Source organism: Octodon degus, unplaced genomic scaffold, assembly GCF_000260255.1.
Source record: "Octodon degus isolate 3935 unplaced genomic scaffold, OctDeg1.0 scaffold00010, whole genome shotgun sequence".
NCBI lineage: Eukaryota > Metazoa > Chordata > Mammalia > Rodentia > Octodontidae > Octodon > Octodon degus.
In genome coordinates, this window is record NW_004524586.1 from 8,157,440 (window position 1) to 8,177,375 (window position 19,936).

The 19,936-nt window shown below is 41.6% G+C and overlaps 1 protein-coding gene across 4 annotated transcripts; it reads left to right on the forward strand.

Annotated features, from left to right (window-relative positions):
• The first annotated feature begins 7 nt into the window (after positions 1 to 7).
• Syce1 (synaptonemal complex central element protein 1) lies at positions 8 to 4,304 on the forward strand. 4 transcript variants are annotated; one of them, XM_012513379.2, is made up of 12 exons: positions 8 to 47; positions 756 to 815; positions 1,190 to 1,264; positions 1,791 to 1,838; positions 2,063 to 2,117; positions 2,280 to 2,369; positions 2,609 to 2,672; positions 3,301 to 3,367; positions 3,442 to 3,565; positions 3,636 to 3,746; positions 3,904 to 3,979; positions 4,160 to 4,304. In XM_012513379.2, exons 1-12 carry the CDS (start codon positions 20 to 22, stop codon positions 4,235 to 4,237), a joined length of 876 nt encoding a protein of 291 aa, XP_012368833.1. In that variant the 5' UTR covers positions 8 to 19; the 3' UTR covers positions 4,238 to 4,304. The 4 variants fall into 4 exon arrangements, with proteins under 4 accessions (XP_012368833.1, XP_023564833.1, XP_023564832.1 ...); XM_023709065.1 differs by having other exon boundaries at positions 3,904 to 3,974; XM_023709064.1 differs by having other exon boundaries at positions 759 to 815.
• Positions 4,305 to 19,936: the final 15,632 nt, after the last annotated feature.

The window sequence follows — 19,936 nt, forward strand, 5'->3', positions numbered from 1 at the left end:
GCAGAAAATTGAAGACTTGATGGAAATAGTGAAAAAACTGCAGAAAGGTCTGTGTCTCTTGTGTGTATGAAAGGTTTAACCTGAGGTGTGAGGTCAGGCATATGTGGGTTCAACTCCAGGTCCCACAATTCACAGTCTTCAGAGATTATTCTGTTCAGTTTTACTTTTTCTTAATATTGAAAGTTTTGAACTAAAATCAAGCCCCCATGATTCAAAAATTATAGGAGTATGAGTATAGAAGGTAAAATATTTTCCTAAAATCCTGTCCCAAGCCCTTTGATGATCACTTATTTTGATGCCCCTTTTAGATTTAGAGGTTTTTACCTACGTACCCTTTTCTTCCACTCACTTCTTGCTACCCATTACTTGCTCACAAGGCTTTTTCTAGTCCTGTTTCCTTCTCAGGGCAGGCTTTTGCAGTGACTACTCCCCACCCTCAACTCCTGCCAGGGATCTGTAGGGCTGGCCTTCCTCACTTGATGTAGTCTACAAGACACTTTCCCATATCTGAGAAGTACTTCTTGCACCTTCAGTCTTCAACCCTTTGTGCCCCACATCATTTCTCTTTACTCCAGTTACCATAACCCGACCCAGATATCTATTCTGTTCCTTGTTTCTCTGTGGCAACCCACGACAACCCTATACACAGGAGATGCACAGTAGATTTGTATGGAGTAAAAACAGCAGAGGTATGGATAGGCATATACCACTTCTGCCTGCTCAGTCATCAGTTTAGCTACTTTTTCTCTCTGCAGCAGGAAGTCTTGAGCCCCGGATTGAGTTCCTGATTAACCGGATTAATGATGTTCAGCGAGGTGAGCTCAGGGACACTGGCTCCCTTTAAAGTATAGTTACATGGTTTGCCAGGCCCAATTTGCAGTGAAAATACAGGAACCCTTGTGAAAAATCTCTAGATATCTTAGGATAGTAGCAGTAGAGCATTAAATGGAAATACATAGACTCTCTGCACCTAGGTACTATAGTCATACTATCAAATCTAGCTCTGCTACTACTTGAGCTCAGTGAGAAGGGCCTAGATTCAGAAAGTTTTATTTCTTGCTCTGTAAAATATGGACCTTTGTAGATTTGCTTGAAGACAAATGTGACATGTCACCACTTGCAAGGGAATCTGAACCTAGTACAAATGGCTCAGTTCACCCAATGTTTATCTTTCTGCTTTTTGGTAAAGCAAAAAAGAAAGCCTTTGAGGAGCTGGGAGAAGCCCAGAATGTCTGGGATACTCTGCGAAAGGAACTGGACTCATGTAAGTAAGCTAAGGATAACCCGAGAGCCTCATTACGTTTCTAGCTTCTCAAAAGTAAGTAGTTCAGATACTCAGCTATCTTCCCCAGAGTCAAGAACCTTGTCCTTTCTTCAGCCTCATGTCCTATTCTCTTCATCTCTTGGTGGAAGTGTTCTGAAAATTCCTTCCAAGCGTGCTCCTGCCCCAGGACCTATTTTAGGACGCTCCCGGTTTTATTTTATTTTTTTCCCCCAAATCCCCTTCTCTAGCAATCCTTCCTAAAGACACCAACCACTTGCTCCCTTGCTTGCTCACGTCCTTCCCTCTTTAATGTGTTTCTTTCTAGCACAAGCATTGCACAGGGTCCTCATGGATACCACTTGTTAGTGCCAGGGCCTTTTGTTCTTACGGAGATTGTGGGTACCAGAAGGACCTACACTGAGCAGTCCACATTTGAGTTGTGAACGGAGTTGTATTTGGCCTCCCAAGTGACTGTGTTGATGTCATGGGTGGTGCCTAATGCCTGAATGTTTTTCATGTTTCCTAGTGCATGAAGAGAAAGTACATCTGAAGGAGATCTTGAACAAAAAGCAAGGTATTACCAGCTCTTCTATTTCTAGGCTTTTTATGCCACAGAAGCCCATGCTCCTTATAGTTGCTGAAACTTTAGAAATCTCCCAATTTTGCATATTTTCTGTGGCTTCCTCTAGGTCCAGAAATGTCAAAGCCCAGTCAGGTATCTGCAGATCTAATGGCTCTGTTTCCTGTGTGCAAACTGATGTCTTGGCAGGCTCTCACATGGCCCTGTTCTCCCTGCAGAGACTCTGAGGATACTTCAGCTGCATTGTCAGGAGAAGGAGAGTGAGGCGCAGAGGTGAGGGAACATGCCAACATTAGTTTCCCTAAACCTGAACTTCATAACGGCCCCACCCATTGTAGAAATGGACCTGAATAAAGAAGGAGAGAAAGAAGACCTCCAGTCCCCCTTCTGGGGAGTCAGTCAGAGAACATGGCTGAAGACTGCGTCTCTTTCCAGGAAGCAGACTTTGTTACAGGAGTGCAAGGAGAGGATTTCTTCGCTGAACTTACAGATAGAGGAAGAGAAGAGCAAACAGAGACAACTGAGGTAAATTACAGTGCATAAGGCCTTGGGGGGGGTCAAAGGGGCATATAGGTGGGCTGATACCAGAAATAGGTTAGAGTGGCTATCTGAGCAGAGCCCTGGAAGGCCAGTATGGCAAAGGTGATCCTCATGGAGCAGAGGGCATGGCAAAGCCCCTTAGGGCTTTGGATGGAGATCTCTGGCCTGGGTCTGGCTCTGTGGTCTCAGCTTATGGCCCTCATGCCTGTGTGGTTGGCTTCTAGGGTGAATTTTGAGGAACAGCTGGAGGCTCTGACAGAGCAGCACAAGGATCTTTGGGAGTTTCATGTGAGTCACTCAGAGCCATGCTTCCAATCTGGTTCTGTGAAAGCCTTGGTATTCCTACTGTCACTGTCACCATTTCTGAAATCCAGGCCCTTGTCACCACTCTTGAGCCCCCCAGTGTCCTCATTATTGTTCCTGTCCACTCATCCGTGCTGCCCTCCTGTGTCGATTCAGTGGTCAGGAGGAATCGTGATGAAGCAAGGTGGAATCATCCATGGATGTGTTTGGGACTATCACCGATACAGGGGAGATGATTCGGAACATGCAGCCATTGTTTGCCTTCAGGAGATCCCAGACACAAGATCAGGAAGCAGAGATGAATGTCAGGAAGGAAAGGGTCAGTGATGAGTCTACAGAGGCAAGGAGAGGAGGCAAGAGCTGCAGTGCTCTGCTGGTAACCAAATCTCTAGAAATGCAGCTCAGAGTCAGAGGTTTTTAGGTTCTCTCTTAGTAATACTTTTCCCAGGACCTATTTCCAGGTGAGAGAGGTCCAGAGGGAGGGAGTGGCTAGCATGGCAGTAAGGATGTGAGATGTGGTGAGGGAGTAATTGGCAGGATCCATCTCCAGTCAGGTTTTTCTGAACCCTCAGGAAGACAGGAGGTGTGACTCATCTTTTTCTACCCCCTTCAGAGGCCAGAGCAGCTGACGAGGGAGATTTGTGCCTTGGACAGCAACAAGGAACAACTACTTAAGGAAGGTGAGGCCAGGGGAGGGGGTAGCCATGACCTGCCCTTGTCTGTCTTCTCTTCCTCACTGTCTTTCCTACTTCAGAGAAGCTGGTTGAGGGGAAGCTGGAGGAGGTGAACCATCAGCTCAGCTCCCTGTGTGTGTCAGAAGGGCCCTCCACCCTCACCGAGGGACTCTTCCTCCGTAGCCCAGAGGCAGCAGCAGCAGTGTAAGATATGGAAGAGAGGGAAGTAGGAGGAGGGAGGGGCCAATGCTGACTTCCCTTCCCCCTACCTCAGGCAGCTGTTCAAGGAGGAGAACAGGAAAGCTGAGGAGCTCTTGGAGGCTGCGGTCCAGCACCATCAGCAACTGAAGCAGAGGTGCCAGCAGCTGCAGGAGAAGCGGCAGAGGTGGACCTGCAGCCCTTGCCCCCACTTCTCCTCAGAAAGTGTGTTGGGGGGGGTCTCTCCTTGCCACTTGAGCTCTGTATCTTCTCACCCTTTCCCTTCTGTACCCCTTCTTTCTTCCTTTCCCCATCCTACCTCCTACCTACCCCTTCTGGATCAGGCTGAAAGATGAACTGGAAAAGTATGGGGTGCAAGCCCAGAACACACAAGAGGAAGGGGCTGGTCCACAAGGTGCGGTGAGTTACTGAATCCAGTGGAAGGGGACTGAGACAACTCCTGAAGGGGTGAAGAGGGTCCTGTCAGGGGCATAGCCAACACAAAGGATGGTCCCAGGGTGATGGGGAGGGGTGGTAAGGAAGAATGGCAGGGGCATGTGGATGGTAGAGACTGCCACTGTGGACCCCAACTTTCCACAGGCCAGTTCCAAGGTCCTACCTGTCTTTAAGGAGAATGATCTAGAGCTGCCCATCAAAGAAGGCCTGATGCCATCCTAGGCCAAGAGGACACACATTACTCCAACCTCATCTCATGATGCTTCAGGAATTAAAGACATTATTTTGATATAGTCCATCTCAGTTTTGAGTCTGTGCTGGGTGAGGGTTAGGTGGTCAAGCTCAGGAACCTAGGACCCTGAAACTGGTGAAGCCATGTCCTGACTACCTTTTAGCCTGCTCAGAGTCCACCCTGCAGGTACTCAGTAAATGCTTTTCCAAACTCCCTTGTTTCTAGTCTGATCACACAAAATCTTTTTTCCCAAGGCTGAATGATGCAGGTGTGGACTTTGTCAAAAGTGGGCTTGAATGGGGACAGGGGTTGGTGTGAAACCCACATGTGATGATTTAATTCCTTTACATAGGCCTGAATTGCTTACACTCTTGTAAGTAATAAAGGAAGATAAATGGTCCAAAGCCATTCAATTCCATGCTGTTGTCCCCCTTGGCACCTGAGAAGAAATGTATCTCAAGACTGTATAGTCTGTGCATAAAAAAAAAAAAAAAAAAACACATGTAGTGAGGAAAACAGTGTTCCAAATGCTCTGTGTGTAAGGAGTCAATCCACTAAGACTTAAAGAGTGTATGTCTGAGGAATGTTTCACATCCACTGAGATATAACCACCCAACTGGGCCAGTGAGGGGAGCCACAGTCTGCCTCTCCTGGGTTCACATAGAAGAAGCAAATGACAGAGAGATTCCTTCTCTTAATGTACTAGGTAGGCCAAAGACACCACAGATCAGGAAAGACTCTCAGACTACAGCGTAGTATTTATGTAGAATAATGCAGGGACATGGCAAGATGGGGAGTTCTTCAGGGCCTTGAGCAACAAAAAATTTTATTCAGCTTTATAGGAGATGAGGTTTCTTATACCTGTGGTATAAATGAACTGGCAGTGCCCCATCAAAATGATTCACATTAAGTGAAATTTAGAAAATAAATGGCAGTAAATTCACATTAAAATATTGATTCAGTCTCATGAGAAAGGTGTGGCATTCATTGATGTGTCACAAAAAGTCAAATTGAACAAAATGCCTTTGGCAAAATTTCACTTATGGGAAAAAATAACTTTATTAGTAAAATGTTTATAGGATTTTGATTTGGGAGTAATTTTTAAATCTCATATTCAAATTATATTCATAATATTTGGCATTCTAGACAGTATAATGGATAGAAGAATATTAATTTGGGGCTGGTGAGATGGCTCAGTGGTCTAAAGCACCTATTTAGAGTAAGCACAGGGACTGCGGTTCAATCCCCCAGCACCACGTGCCAGCCAGCCCCGCCCCCTGGTGGGCTGAGCTGGCCACACACACACACACACACACACACACACAAATAAGAAATGGTTTGACAATTATTTCAGTAAAAAAAAAAAAAGAATATTAATACCTGCTTTAGAAATCTAGGAGTCCAGAGAAAAATTGCAGAATGATTAAATGATTGTATAAGTTTGTTAAATACAGAGCCATATTAAGTGGTCAGCTCTATCCAAATTCCAGAGCCTGATGCCTAGGGCTCTGCAGTTTATGAAGGAAAATGATCTGACAGCGATAACATTGAGGATATATGTCCACTGAGGATGAGCACGTCAGCCCCAGGCTGCTTCCCATTTTCTTCTGCAAGTTATGCAGAGTGTGTGTCCTCCCTCAGGTAATCACAACCACCTAGAAACAAAAGACACATTTCAAAAGGACTCTATAGTAATCTAACCATGTTCTTGGGAGAATCTTACTGTCATTTAAAACCACTAAAATTAGCTCAGCGGACTAAAGTGCCTGCTCAGGCAAATGCAGGGACCTGGGTTCGATCCCTGATATCACATGATGTGCTGGCCTCACTCTCTGCTGAGAGGTGACTGAGACTGGGTATGGTGGCATGTGCCTGTAGTACCAGAGCTTGGGAGACTGAAAACAGGATCACTCCGAGTCTGATCTGTGTAGTGAGACCCTGTACTAAAATACATTAAATAAATCACCAAATTGAATAACAGTGTTGACATATTAAGACTTGGAGCTGTTTATTTATTTGATATAGAGTGTCACTACTCAGCTTGGTTTCATAGTGGTCCTCGTGAGGGGCTGGCACTGCAGTACCTGGTATTGAACCCAGGTCCTTGCGCTTACCATGACCACTGAGCTATCTCCCGCCCCACTTGGACTTGGAGCTGTTTAATGACTGTAGAGAAGAAAGATGCCTAAAGAGCAGAGCCCTTGATCAGAACTTACTCTGAAAGGCTTCTATCAAATAAGACCAATGTGGACAAAAGAAAAGGAAGGAAGTTGCAGAGAGAGAGGCAGACTCATTGGAGAGGAAGGGCCAGGTTCACAATCCAGGCCTCTCTAAGGAAGGCCTACATTCTCAGGGCAAAGGCCACTCATGTGCCAGCATTTCAAGATTGTTGTGAGATGATGCCTCCAGGAGTCCTCACCATTTCTCGTTTTTATCTTTCAAAAAGTGTTGTTTATTGTGGTCACTGTGTACACATGAAACCCTTGTGTACTAGGTACACAACAGGCAGATAGCTTGTTTTTTTAGGTCACCAGTCTTTGTATCAAGAGAAGATACCTCTAGACATGATACGGACACATGGAATCATTCAGATATCCTGGCTCTGAGAATAAACTGGATAAATGGGAACTTAGGGTTGTCTCCTGGATGTGATGTAAAGTTGAGAAACATGGAAAAAAGTGACTTCCAGTACGTGGTGACCACTGCCCACTCATTTTCAGCACTGTTTCTGTGAGAGGGATGAATATCTCTACTTCTAAGCTTGAAGAACTCTGGCAAAGCCAGGGGTCTTATTTTGGCACTGAAAGTAAATTGGATCATTTGTAAGTAGATTTAAGAGCTATCACCTGGTTCATTGCCCTCTTTTGCCAAGAGCCCAGTGTTCCAGAAGGGCCATTTCATGAGTCTGAGGCCAGGAAGGAGCTGAGTGCACACCTCAAATGTGTAAGCCACTCGGAAGTTAGGGCTTTAGTCACTGTTATTCACTGCAAATAATATTTTGAGAAACCTAGAATAATAGCATAAGTTAGACATCATTAGTTTATCTGTGACACTACAGATCCATGTGATGGACCGATGAAATTTAACAATAAAGGTGAACAACTAGTAGGCCGAATAAAGTTAATGGTAAATCCAAGGTCACAACGAATGCATAAATATTTGAGAACTATAGTACATGAACTACTTGATTTATTATTTTGGGTTAGAAAAGGCCACTCTAACTGAAATTGAGTATCCAGAAATAATACATGAACATACTGAGAAATTTGAATGCTTATTGTTATGGGTTCTCAAACAAGACAGACCAGAGTCCAAACTGAGAATTGAAAATGAGCTTTTAACACAGCTCGGGGCCTTCCTGACTTCTACTCACGCAGGAGAGAAGACAGAGAAGTGTGCCAAGTGGCAGAAAACAGGGCTTTTAAAAAGAAACTACTCTCTACTTAGCACGTATACATATTTTAAAATTAATCATTTATAAACTACCAACACATACAGGCACAATTCCCAGGTTAACTTCACAATAGATTGAGTACAATATCCAGATAAATCATTAGCTACATTCCTACAAGGATCGACAGTCAGGCCTAAACTTAATTATCACCTATTACATAGGAGCTTATTGTCTTAGGCACATATACATCAAGATGAATCACTCTGACTTAGGTGAGCACAATTTAACACATTCTGAGGTTATTAACCTTTAATCTACACAAAGACTATGTTGCTAAGGGCAGTTAATAAAGAACTCACCAGTGTTAGGAGGAATTCCCCGGACGTGGGGGCTTAAGGCTGTAATTTTTAAACTAGTGAGTGGTCTTAAGTACCCTGTTACTAATTTGCAGAAAATGACCTCAATGAGTTCAAAATCCAAGTAACCCATTACATTATGTGTCCTGTGCAGTCATATGACACATGCCATTTTAGTTAATAATGGACCCATATATAATGGTGAAACTATAAGATAATAGAGCTAAACAATTCTTATCATGTGGTGATCATGTAGTTGAAAGAAAGGCAAGAGAAAAAAGTTCAGGAGAATAGAAAATCCTTGAGAAAATCCACAGATTTATGTTAGAGAAAGACTTGAATGATACTGTTGTAGGCAGCTAAATTAGATAGAAATATTATAGGCAGTCAGGGTATTACTCTACAAAAATCCTTGGAAGAGACAGCTTCCCAGGAGACAAACTGCTCAGGACCTCCCTTCTGTCCTTAAATCAGACAGGAGCTTTCTTTCCCCCAATAAGTATATTTTACTCTTAACCTCCGTTTGTTCCTAAAATTCATTCTTTGGATTTAGAGAACACGGACTCATCCAAGGTCCCTTTCAAGTCGGGAGTTTCATTTCCCCTGTATCAATACTACTTTCCTTTGAATACAGACATACCACACAAGACTCCAAAGTAGTATTTTCCATTAGAAGGCCTCTTGTTTTTACATACCTGATTTTCATAAAGACCACACATTTGTAATCCTGTTTTTGGTCCACATTGTAAAGGGAGAAATGTGCACAATATATGCTGCAGCATATTGTTCCAGCAGTTGTTCCCGATGACACACCTTTATTTATACCCTTGTGACATTCCCACCATGACCTTGGGCTTTGCTATGGCACTTGATGGAATACGGTGAGTCCCTAATTTATGAACACTTGAGTTGCAAACTTTTACAAGTATTAATGAGCAGTGCATCATGAATGTTCAGAGATGTGAAGAAGGTGTGGAAGTAGCTCTTTTGTCTGCCAGATATTGTCACAGTTGTGCTGCTGTCTGCTTACTGTATGGTGTAGTAGCATACAGTAGTACACTGCTTAGTCAGAGCCCAGGATGTCTAGAAGCAAGAAAAGTAAGAAAAACAGTGGTGACATGGAGGGTTCCACTGGGAAGTGCAAAGCAATATACATTGTATATTTGTGTCACTTTGTTGGATTTAGGAAGGAATCTAACTTATGAATGTTCTTCTGGAATGGAACTTGTCTATAAATCAGGGACTTACTGTATCAGTAAAGAGTGTGCAAATACAGTTAAAAAAAAGTATTTACCCACTAAAACTTGCCTCTTATATCTGTGTGGCCTATCCTAAAGCCGCCACAAACCACCACACAGGAAGCCCCAGTCAAAGGACCAGGTGGCTATGGTCTCACTCAGGGTCCACAGCAGCACCGGCATAAGTACTGCAGCTGACCCATAAAATCATGTTTTCTTTCTTTCTTTCTTTTTTAATCCAATAAGGTCTTGTAGATGAATTACACACCAAATACTAACTCATATGTGTATACTTTCAGTATTAAATGTTTTTAACATTGGTAAGTGGAGAAGAAACAGTTATATAACAGATATAACCATTAGAACTTTATAATCACTTATAGATGTTATGAAAAGTATCTGAAATGTCAAACTAAATGGACCACAGTGAGGCTGCTAACCCTGACAGGCCATATGAATCATAGACTTAGTTAATTCAAAGAACTATAATAAAATATTTTAGACTGTGTAATTTATAAAGAACAAGAATTTATTATGGTTCTAGAAACTGGGAACTTAAAGATAAGAAGGAAGGAATAAATTTTATCATGGGAAGTTACTCTTACTAGGGCTTCAAAGTGTATCTTTTAATTTTTAGATGAGGTACGTAGAACCTAATTTTAAAAAGGCATTCAAAAAGAATTCTATGTGGTGTGATTATTGGAATGTCTCCACAGTGCCAGTTATCAGGAAACCATGCAGTGGTTCCATATCTCCTGCCCATAGTTACAGTGGACAGTGCTCAAGGAAAGAAAAGAATAAGAGCCAAATTAGGGCTGCAGGTGGGGCTCTGGGATGACCAGTTGTTCTTAGGGAACAAAAAGGCCACAAGCCACCCAGAACCTTGGTATTTATTTATTATATCTCAGTCAAGGACAATGGATGAAGGGCAGTGGGCGTTTCCAGGAACAGTAATGATGACTACAGTGGGATAGTAAGAACAAAACATTCTTGCAAGGACAAGAAGGACAAGGACAAAGATGAGACCAAGGCAATAAGGAAACTAGTCTCTCTCCCCACTCCCCCCCCCCCCCCACCCTTCAGCAAGTCTTATCTTGCATTGTGAACACTATGGCAGTCATTAGCCCCAGGGCTCCCAGCTCTGGCCAGAAAAGTTTCCACATTTCAATTTGGCTCAAGGGCAGGACGATAACAGCTTCAGACTTAATTTATAATTCATGTTTCCCAACATTTGACCAAGAGAAAACAGGTTATAAAAATACACTTATTGGGAATTTGTGTAGTGGTAACATCTGACACAGGCTTTAAAATGACCATGCTTAGTATATTTGAAGAGTTAAAAGGTAAAGGTTGAGTCTTCTTAAGAGATCTCAAAATGAAACAATCACATCAAACTTCTCAAACTGAAATACAGAATACATGAAATTAGAAATTCAACAAATGACTTAGAATCAAAGAGAATCAGTGAATTGTAAGTCATGCCAAGAGAAAATATTTAGAGAAAATAGTAAAAGTGAGACTAATAATTCCAGATGAAGAATTCTAGAAGAGTAGCAGAAATTTGTGATTAAGTGCAAAAATCTAACAAGTATGATATGAGCACCTGGGGACAAGAAAGAAGAGTTTGGGCAGAGTGGTAGGAACAGAAGGATGGTTGAGGGTATTCCAAACCAATACTTTATATGTTTATTTTTTATTTTTTAAAGAATATAAAATAGTAATAAAACAGTGGAAATACAAAATTTCACTAAACAAAGTAAGAGGAGTTCAACAATGGTTGTGGTATTGTATAATGTTATCCTTGAATTAGTTGTTTAGGTTACTACATATAAACATGCAAAGTTGGTTTAGGAAAAAAAAAACAAGAAAAAAAAGTAATAAGGAATTAAAAAGAAAAAATAAAGAGAAAAAAGAACAACAAAAAGAAAAAAATTAAGCATTAACTGCTCCTTCCCAAAGACTAGCAGAAATTGGTGGTATTAATTATCAAAATTATCCTGTATATATACCTAAATGTATCTTTTTCCCTTTTTTCTTTTGTCCTTTTCCTCATCCCAGATTTTCCTTCAACAAATTCTTTTCCTTTCAAAGCATCTATTATACCTTTCAGATTTTATTTTCTCTTTGAGGTTCTCCCTCTAGCAAGACAATACGATGTTTGCACATGTGGGCCTGATTTATTTCACTTACCAGTAGAGTCTCTAGTTGCATCTGTTTATTTACAAAAGCCTTCAGTATATTTTTTATAGCTGAGTAATACTCCATTAGCAAATGGTGCTGGAAAAACTGGCAATTGATATACAGAAGATTGAATCTAGACCAATATCTTTCACTACACACTAAAATTAAACAAAAATAGATCCAAGATGGATGTACTAAAACAGAAGCACATATATTCTCCTGGAAGTTTCCATACAAGAACCAAATCAAATTCATTGGTTCAACATTGTCCTCATGGAAAATTTGTTTTGGTTCTCATCCAGTTCAGTTTGGGACCAGAATTGTGGAAAGAATGAGGTTTGTGAACTGAGGTAAAACTCTTGAAGAGACAGGCATAGACAGAGACTTTCTGGACAGCACCCCCACTGTACAAGAAATAATGTCAGGAATCAACAAATGGAATTATAGAAAACTCAAAAGTTTCTGCACAACAAAGCAAATAACTGGGTGAAGAGACAACCTACACATTGGAAAAATTTTTACCAGCTACACTGAAGATACAGGATTAATATTTGTAATATGAAAAGCTCAGAGAACAAGTAGACCCCCAAAATGGAAGACCCAATAAAAATAAGTCTGCACTGACCCATGGGAGAAAGAGGAAGGGGACGAGGATGAGGGGGAGGAGGAAGAGGAGAAGGAGAAGGAGGATGTGGAGGAGGAGGAGGAGGAGGAGGAGGAGGGGGAGAGGAAGAGGGGAAGAAGAGGCTGTGGGGGAAAAGAAACTCTTCTCTATTGTGGGTGGGAATGTAAACCATAATAGTACAACCACTATAGAAATAAGTGTGTAGATTCCTTAAAATATTTAAAAATGGAAATTCTACTCACCCCAGTTATTCCCCTTCTATCTTCTCAAAAGTGTTAAATAATCATATTACAGAGATACAGCCATACCTTACGTTTCTAGCAGCACCATTCCTAATAGCTAAATCTTGGAAGTACCCTACATGGCAATCAACAGATAGATGGATAAAGAAAATGTGGTACTTATATACAATGGTGTGTTTATCTGCCAAAAAGAATAATTTTGTGTCATAGAAAATGGGTGCATCTTGAAACCATAATGTTAAGAAATAAATCAGACGCACAAGCTTAAATGTTACATAGTTTTTCTTATATGAGAAACTTAAGGTATAAAGAAAGAGGAAAGTAAAAGATAAATAATAGAAATTAGGGACCTAGAACTTTTGCTAAGTGTTCAAAAGGAGGGAGGAGCGGGGACTAGGATAAAATTGATATAGGATGTGTTGTATATATGCACCAACTCCAGGTGATGCACGTGATCATGTAGAGTCTTCCAAAAATGTATATACACTTCAGGAAAAGAAAAATAATATGATACTTTGTTCAGCAGATGATGTTACCCTGTATGAGGAGACAATAGAAGATGTCATGTATTGCAGAAAACCCGCTACACGATGCCTTTAAAGAAGTTGAAAACGCATGAGCGGCAATCTCAGTGACCACTGTTACTTATGCAAGCAGCAGTTTGCCATCCTGGTAGATGTCTGGAGGCTAATGGCCATCAGTTTGAGCGGCTCTTGTAATTGTAGAGGCCAAAGGGAACTTGTATTAATCATTGGTTGTCTCAATAAACTTAGCATGAAAATACTTATAGAACTTTTTCTTTTTCTGAAATGTGTATGCATTTTTGGAGGACTCCGTATTGCCAACATACTAACAAAATACAAAAAATTAAAAATCTTAAAAATAAAGGAAATGTGAACACCGCAGTTAGTATGTGGAAAAGAATACAAAGATCATTGTACTTTTTTTTTTTTTTTTTTTTTTTGCGGAACTGGGGATTGAACTCAGGCCCTTGCACTTGGCAGGCAAGCACTTATTCTACTGAGCCATCTCCCCAGCCTCAAAGATCTAACAAGACATTTAACATCAAAATCCAGAAAAATCTTTTCATTAGTTTTTAGCATGGCTCTCCCCACTGCTCCTTATTACCTCCCCTCCCACCATCTGTTAGTTTGAGATTGAAACAAAAACCTGTGCCAAATACAAAAGTCATATTTTTTTCTCTCTAGGAAATGTAATAATCTGAGGTAAAGAATTTAACTTTTTACTGAATACATAATATTTTTTATTCACTTGAGGTAAGTTTAGGTCGGGGGCAGCAGCAAGTCTGGCACCTGTTTCAAATCCCAATCTAGAATTGCTGAGGACAAGGAAAGAAGATAGGAACAGAGAATAACATTAAATTTATTTATTTATTTATTTTATCATAGTAAGGATCTACAGGGTCTACAGGGTCTCACTATATAGATCCGACTCATAGTGATCCACCTGTGTCCAGCCTCCCAAGTGCTGGGATTACAGGTGCACACCACCACTCTCAGTCTCAATCGCTGTCTCAGTGCGCCCCGGGGGCGGAGCTGGCTGGGCATACCTGGGATCAAATCCAGGCCGCTGGGTCTATCTAAGTAGGCGCGTTAGTCCTCTAAGCTATTTGGCCAGCCCTAGCATTAAGTTTAAAAGTCAGTTGCAGTCAGCCTTTGGGAAATCTGTACCAAACTGTCATGTCTCTCCAAGCCAAAAGTTACTTTGGAAATTGTAGCAAATATAAGACTCATGTCTCCTTGCCCATCTTGCAATAAAATTACATATATATATATATATATATATATATATGTTAAAGCTTATCCTTTTTTTCCTCCTGTATTTTAGGGAAGGGTCTACAGGGTCTACAGGATCTCACTAGATTGGACTCAGTGATTCTCCTGTTTACAGCCTCCCAAACGCTGGGATTACAGGTGCGTGCCACCATGCCACCTCATTCGCCCTCTCAGGGTGTCCTGGGGGCGGGGCTGGCATGGCAGGCCCAAAGATCCAAACCTCAGCCCCTGAACCTGTTTGCAGGCGCTTTAATCTGCTGAGCTTTTTGCCTGGCCCTAAAGTTTATCCTTTTAAATTTCAAAGGTAACATTTTACCTGAGTAAACCATGGAAAAATATCTGAAAAAAAGTTAACTTTGTGTGCTGAATACTTGGGTTTCCCCTTTTTCATATGTGCAGACCTCAAGCCCTGAATTGGATGGCATTCAGAAATAAGGGTACTTAGGAGATGTCTTAATTACTTTTCTTGCTGAGACAAAATACACAATGCCCCAAATTTAGGAAGGAAATGTCGATTTAGCTCACAGTTTGTGAGGGTTTCCACTAACTCCAAGGCAGGAAGGCATGACAGAAGGCAACAGTTCATGGTGGCAGAAGACATCGAAAGCAGCAGGAGTTGAAAGAACAAAAAACTGGGCAAAAGGGAGGAGCAAACCTCTTTCCCTCCTTTATATCTTAATCTTTAGAAGGTCCTACCTCTTAATCTTGTTCCATTTGTAAGTTTCAATAAATGAATTTTGGGAAACCCATTCAGATCATAGGACCAATCTTATACTGGTTTATAAATAAGTCTGTACTCTAAATTCTCTTTAGGGATTACGATGTCTTTTTGCCAACTCGGTATTTTTCCTTGTAAAGAATACTTATGCTAGGAAGTCTCTACAGGGTCTGATGAAGTGATACATAGCGCAGTACTTTGTCAATCAAGCTCAGAGTACTTGCAAAGCCAGATCAATTCAGATCCAGTATCTTCAGAGTAAGGGTTCCACAGTCACCATGTTTGGTACCTGTCTTAGTTACTTTTTACTCCCTGCTGGGACAAATACCCGACACTCAAAATGAAGGAAGGAAAGGTTTATTTGGCAAATGGCAGCAGTTCATGGTGGCAGAAAACAATGAAAAGCAGAGGAGTAGCAGCTGTGGGGGTCATCAAGCCTCTCTCTTCCTTCTACACTGACTGCAAAGATGTGAAGATTGAAGACTGGGACTTCTCCAAGGAAGCAGGGCAGGGTGGCCAGGAAGCCTTCCTTAACTCCTTTATATACACTCTTCCTGCTGAGTCGCTCTGGGGTGGCCCATGGCCCTAGGGTGGAACCAATCACCCCCCAGGTTGGGCCTTGTCAGCCTGTAGGACTGGGGAGGCCCCCATGCCCACAACTGCCAGATTCAGCCAAGTTGATACAATGTATCAACTACCACAATACCCATGAAGTCAGCTGTCAAATACAGGGCCAGTTGACAACTACTTGTTAATTGCTGATCTCAACACTGGCTGTCCTCAAATCTACAGGGTTTGTCCATAATGTCTGGATTATTGTCCTTCCCTAACAGTCTTAGGTTTCTGATTGTTCGGAGAATAGGTTGCTGTCCCCAGAAGAGGCCTCAAATTCATTCAGGCAGTCAGTTTAAAGCTGCCATCCTCCTTGTATCCAAGCCTGCTTTGCCCTCCGTGCCCTCCTGTGAAGCAGCAAGATCCCTATAGAATCTTTTCCACCATTCGGGCAGGGAGCCGCCTGCGGCTCAAGTCAACACCACAACTCATCTCAAATTCAGTTTCCTGTCTCCCTGTGACTCCCATCTGACTCCAATAGGCTTCTCCAATCTCCAAAGTCAGAAAATTGTGTTTGCACAACCAAACATTGAGGGGGTGGTTCCCCTCTCTTACTGAAGGACTTTTCAGTAGCATTTATATTCAGATTTTAAGGGAGCCTCAGAGATTTTTATCTGAAAGATTCTTGATTAGATAGGTTGAGCCCCATTGGTACTAAAGATGCTTGGCTCCAGGTTGAGAAGAGTGTGTATACTTGTGTGCATGTGAGTGCATGTGTGACCATATGACTATGAACCCCTGGTGGGATGTGTGTGCATCTGTGTATGTACATGTGTAAGGTGTGGGTACTCATGAACACACATGGTTGACCTTATAGTTCTAGAGTCTACATTCTACTAGGATAACTATATAGTAAGTGTTTCAGCTTAGTCTCTATGCAGGCAATGAATACAGAGTCAAATTCTTGCCCAACAGTAAAATCAATGTGCATACAATCTTACATCGTGATACCGAAACTATATAGCTCAATGAGTGCCTATAACATTCTGTTTACTTTAAATCTCAATGCCTGAATGCAAACTATTTGGCTACACTGTGTCCCAAGCCTTTGTGTCCTCATAGTGAGAGCAGCACAGGTAGCCTGGTAAATTGGTACTGATGGGGCAAAAGATACTCCATTTTAAAGGAGGGTTACTTATATTCATTTAAACTATAGATAAACTCACTCCCTCACCCCTTTCCATGTAGCTAACTATAAACCTACTTAGAGAAAACCAGGGTCATAAAATAGGAACAAATAGGACAACTTGGGGAACAGGGCAAACTTTAAACCACACTGCCCCACGATAGGCAGATGGTCAACAGTGTCTGGGAAATGTAAATATTCTTGTAAAATTCCTGAAAAAGAGGTAATGTGGGTACTATGTGTCTCAGTTACTCTTCTCAGGTATTTGCTGAGACAAATACCTGACACCCAAAATGAAGGAAGGAAGGGTTTATTTAGCTCACAGTCAGTGGAGGTTTCAGTTCATGCTCAGCTGGCTCCAAGGCAGAGTGGCACATGGCACAGAACAACCTTTCATGGTGGCAGCGAAGAGCAGGAGAGCAAAGGCAGTGGCAGCAGCTCAGACAGCTAGCTAGCCTCCCTCCCCTCCTTACATTGTAATGCAAATTACCTGCCCCAGGGCAAGCGCAGCATTCACACTCACAACATTCATTCACAAACTCCAGAAGCTGCCCCATGACTGCATGAGGCTTTGGAGAGACAACTAGACACAAACCATAACTCTATGGAAAGCTAAAAAATGTATAAACTGAAAGCAAAGTTCTGGAGAATACCAACAACTTTGGGAGTCCTGACCCAATGTCAAGGCATCAGTTGGTTGTGAGCTCTTGATAAAAACATTCTCAGGGCCAACCAGATAGCTCAGGAGATTAAAGCGATTGCTTAGGCAGACACAGGGACTGGGGTTCGATCCCCAGCGAGCTGTGCCAGCTTGTCCTCAGGGCACGCTGAGAGGGCAACTGAGACTGGGCATGGTGGCGTGCACCTGTAGTCCCAGTGCTTAGGAGGCTGAAAACAGGAGGATCACTATGAGTCCAATCTGTGCAGTGAGACCCTGTGAACCTTGTATTAAATACATAAAAATAAAATAAAATACATAAAATAATGGCGTTTTTTTCCTTCCCACTTGGTCTTTTTTGTGGGGCATATCTTCACTCACAGTCATCTGCTAGTATAGGATCTCAAATTTTGAGCATGTATTCACAGGCACACTATGCTCACTTCTATACAAGCTCCCTGTGAAGCTGGTTGCTGTTCACCCATTCCTTAGGTGTTGCCTGATTTGTAGAAAACCACTGAGTTTTATTTTCTCTCTATTCTACTATTGGACTATGTAAAGAGGCATGGCCCCAATGAATTCTGGGAAGTCGATAAAGTGGAATTAATGGGGAACATCTTTACCTTGGCAGAAGGTACAGCCAACAATATATATGGTGGATACTGGGCTTGGTGGTGTATGCCTGTGATCCCAGCACTAGGGAGGCTGAGGTAGGAGGATCATTGTAAAAGTCTGAGACCAGCCTGGCCTACAAAGTGAGTGAGTTCAAGGCCAGCCTACACTGCACAGCGAGACCCTGTCTCAAAAAGACAGAAAAACAAAACAAAACAAAATATTAAACAGTGTTTATGGTGGCAAATAATCCAAGACTTTCCACTAGTGAACAGGGTGAATGTCCCTACTGTTCCTACTTCTCTTTAGCATCTAGAGAGTCAAGGCAGTGTATCAAGTTACAAAACATTCTTATAGAAACAAATATACCATAAAATATAAAATCTTTTACTCTTCTTAGGACTCTATTAAGGAAATGGAATGACAAGCTAGAGATGAATGAAAATGTACAAACCAATACTGGAAAGAGGCTGATCATAGCATAAGAAAAACAAGACGTAAAAACCTATTAAAAAGGAGAAAATCGGGGCTGGTGAGATGGCTCAGTGGTCTAAAGCACCTACTTAGAACAAGCTTAGCAAAGCACAGGGACCACGGTTCAATCCCCCAGCACCACATGCCAGCCAGCCCCGCCCCCTGGTGGACTGAGCTGGCCACACACACACACACACACACACACACACACACACACAAATAAATAAAATTCAAAAAAAAGGAGAAAATAAACTAGACAGATTTTTTTTTATATGGAAAGTGAATAAGGTCTGCATATTCTCCGAATACTGGAAGAAAGACTAAACAACTTTGAACTTGAAAATCGAGGTTATCAAAATATCACCTTTTTACTTCTTTCTTACATGGAGGTTGAAACCAGGTGGATTAACAAACTGCTTTTCTCAAAAAAGAAAAAAAAAAAGGTGAGTAGCCACACAGAAAAATGTTCAACATCAGTAGTTATCAAGGAAATACAAATCAAAACCACAACGAGATTCCATTACTTGTGTACTAGATTATCTAAAATTAAAAAGATGGTCAATGCCAGTACCAAGTTTTGTCACAGCAGGGAGGAACTAACACTTTTGTATGTTTCTGACAAGAAGACAAAATTCTGAAAAATGAAACATATACTTTTTTTTGTGTGTGTGTTATTGGGGATTGACCTCAGAACCCTGTGCTTGCCAGGCAAGTGCTTATTCTACTGAGCTATCTCCCTGGGCCCATAAACATATACTTTTATGTGCCTCAACATCATTATTCTTCTGTATTTTCTCAGGAGAAAAGAAAATATGCAGGCCTCCAATTTTGCATGTCAATAGCATCTTTATTCACAACTGATACAAACTAGAAAGAATATAGTGTTATGAATAACAGATTAACCTATTCTCATGCAAAAATGCTATCAGCAACAAAAAATGCAATGTTAATTCACACAACACATGGTTGAATCTCAAGAAGTGCAATAGCAAGTGAAAGAACTCAAATATAAACACACCAAAAGCCACACAGTGGGTGACAAGATGTGTGTGGTGTGCTGGAGAAGTAACACTGTAGGAATTGGGCCAAGTTGGTCATCAAGGTGTGAACCGAGGGACATGCACTTACCACAGGGACATGAAGCAAATCCTGAGATTCTGAAAATAATGTCTTGACAGTTGTAGCATCTTCATAATTCTGTATGCATGAAGCCTCTTCCCAATACATATCTCAAATGGATTTTTTTATGTATAAATTATTCTTCAGGAATGCTAAAAAAAGAGAACTATTGAGAGAAAGTGGGCCTGTTATGAGTGTGGGGTCCTTACGGTATTAATCAGTGTGTGGAAGTTATTTTGAAATCACAAGGATATTTTATACAATGTCTGAAATCATACTTCAAGAGAGTGAAGCTTAGGAATGTCTGTAGCATTAGAGCTTGGAGAGCCAAGAGAATGGAAGGCGCAGACTCAGGGATTGCTGGTGTGTCTTCTATGGCAAATATCACTGGTGCAGTGAAGCACTGGAGCACTCTTGTTCATCCATCCTTCTGAGCTCTGGATTATGTTCCTTCAAAAATGAAGATGCCTATGTCCTTGTTTGGAGGTCCCTGATGCTTTGCACTTCTGCACTGCACACCGCTGCTTCCAAGACAGAC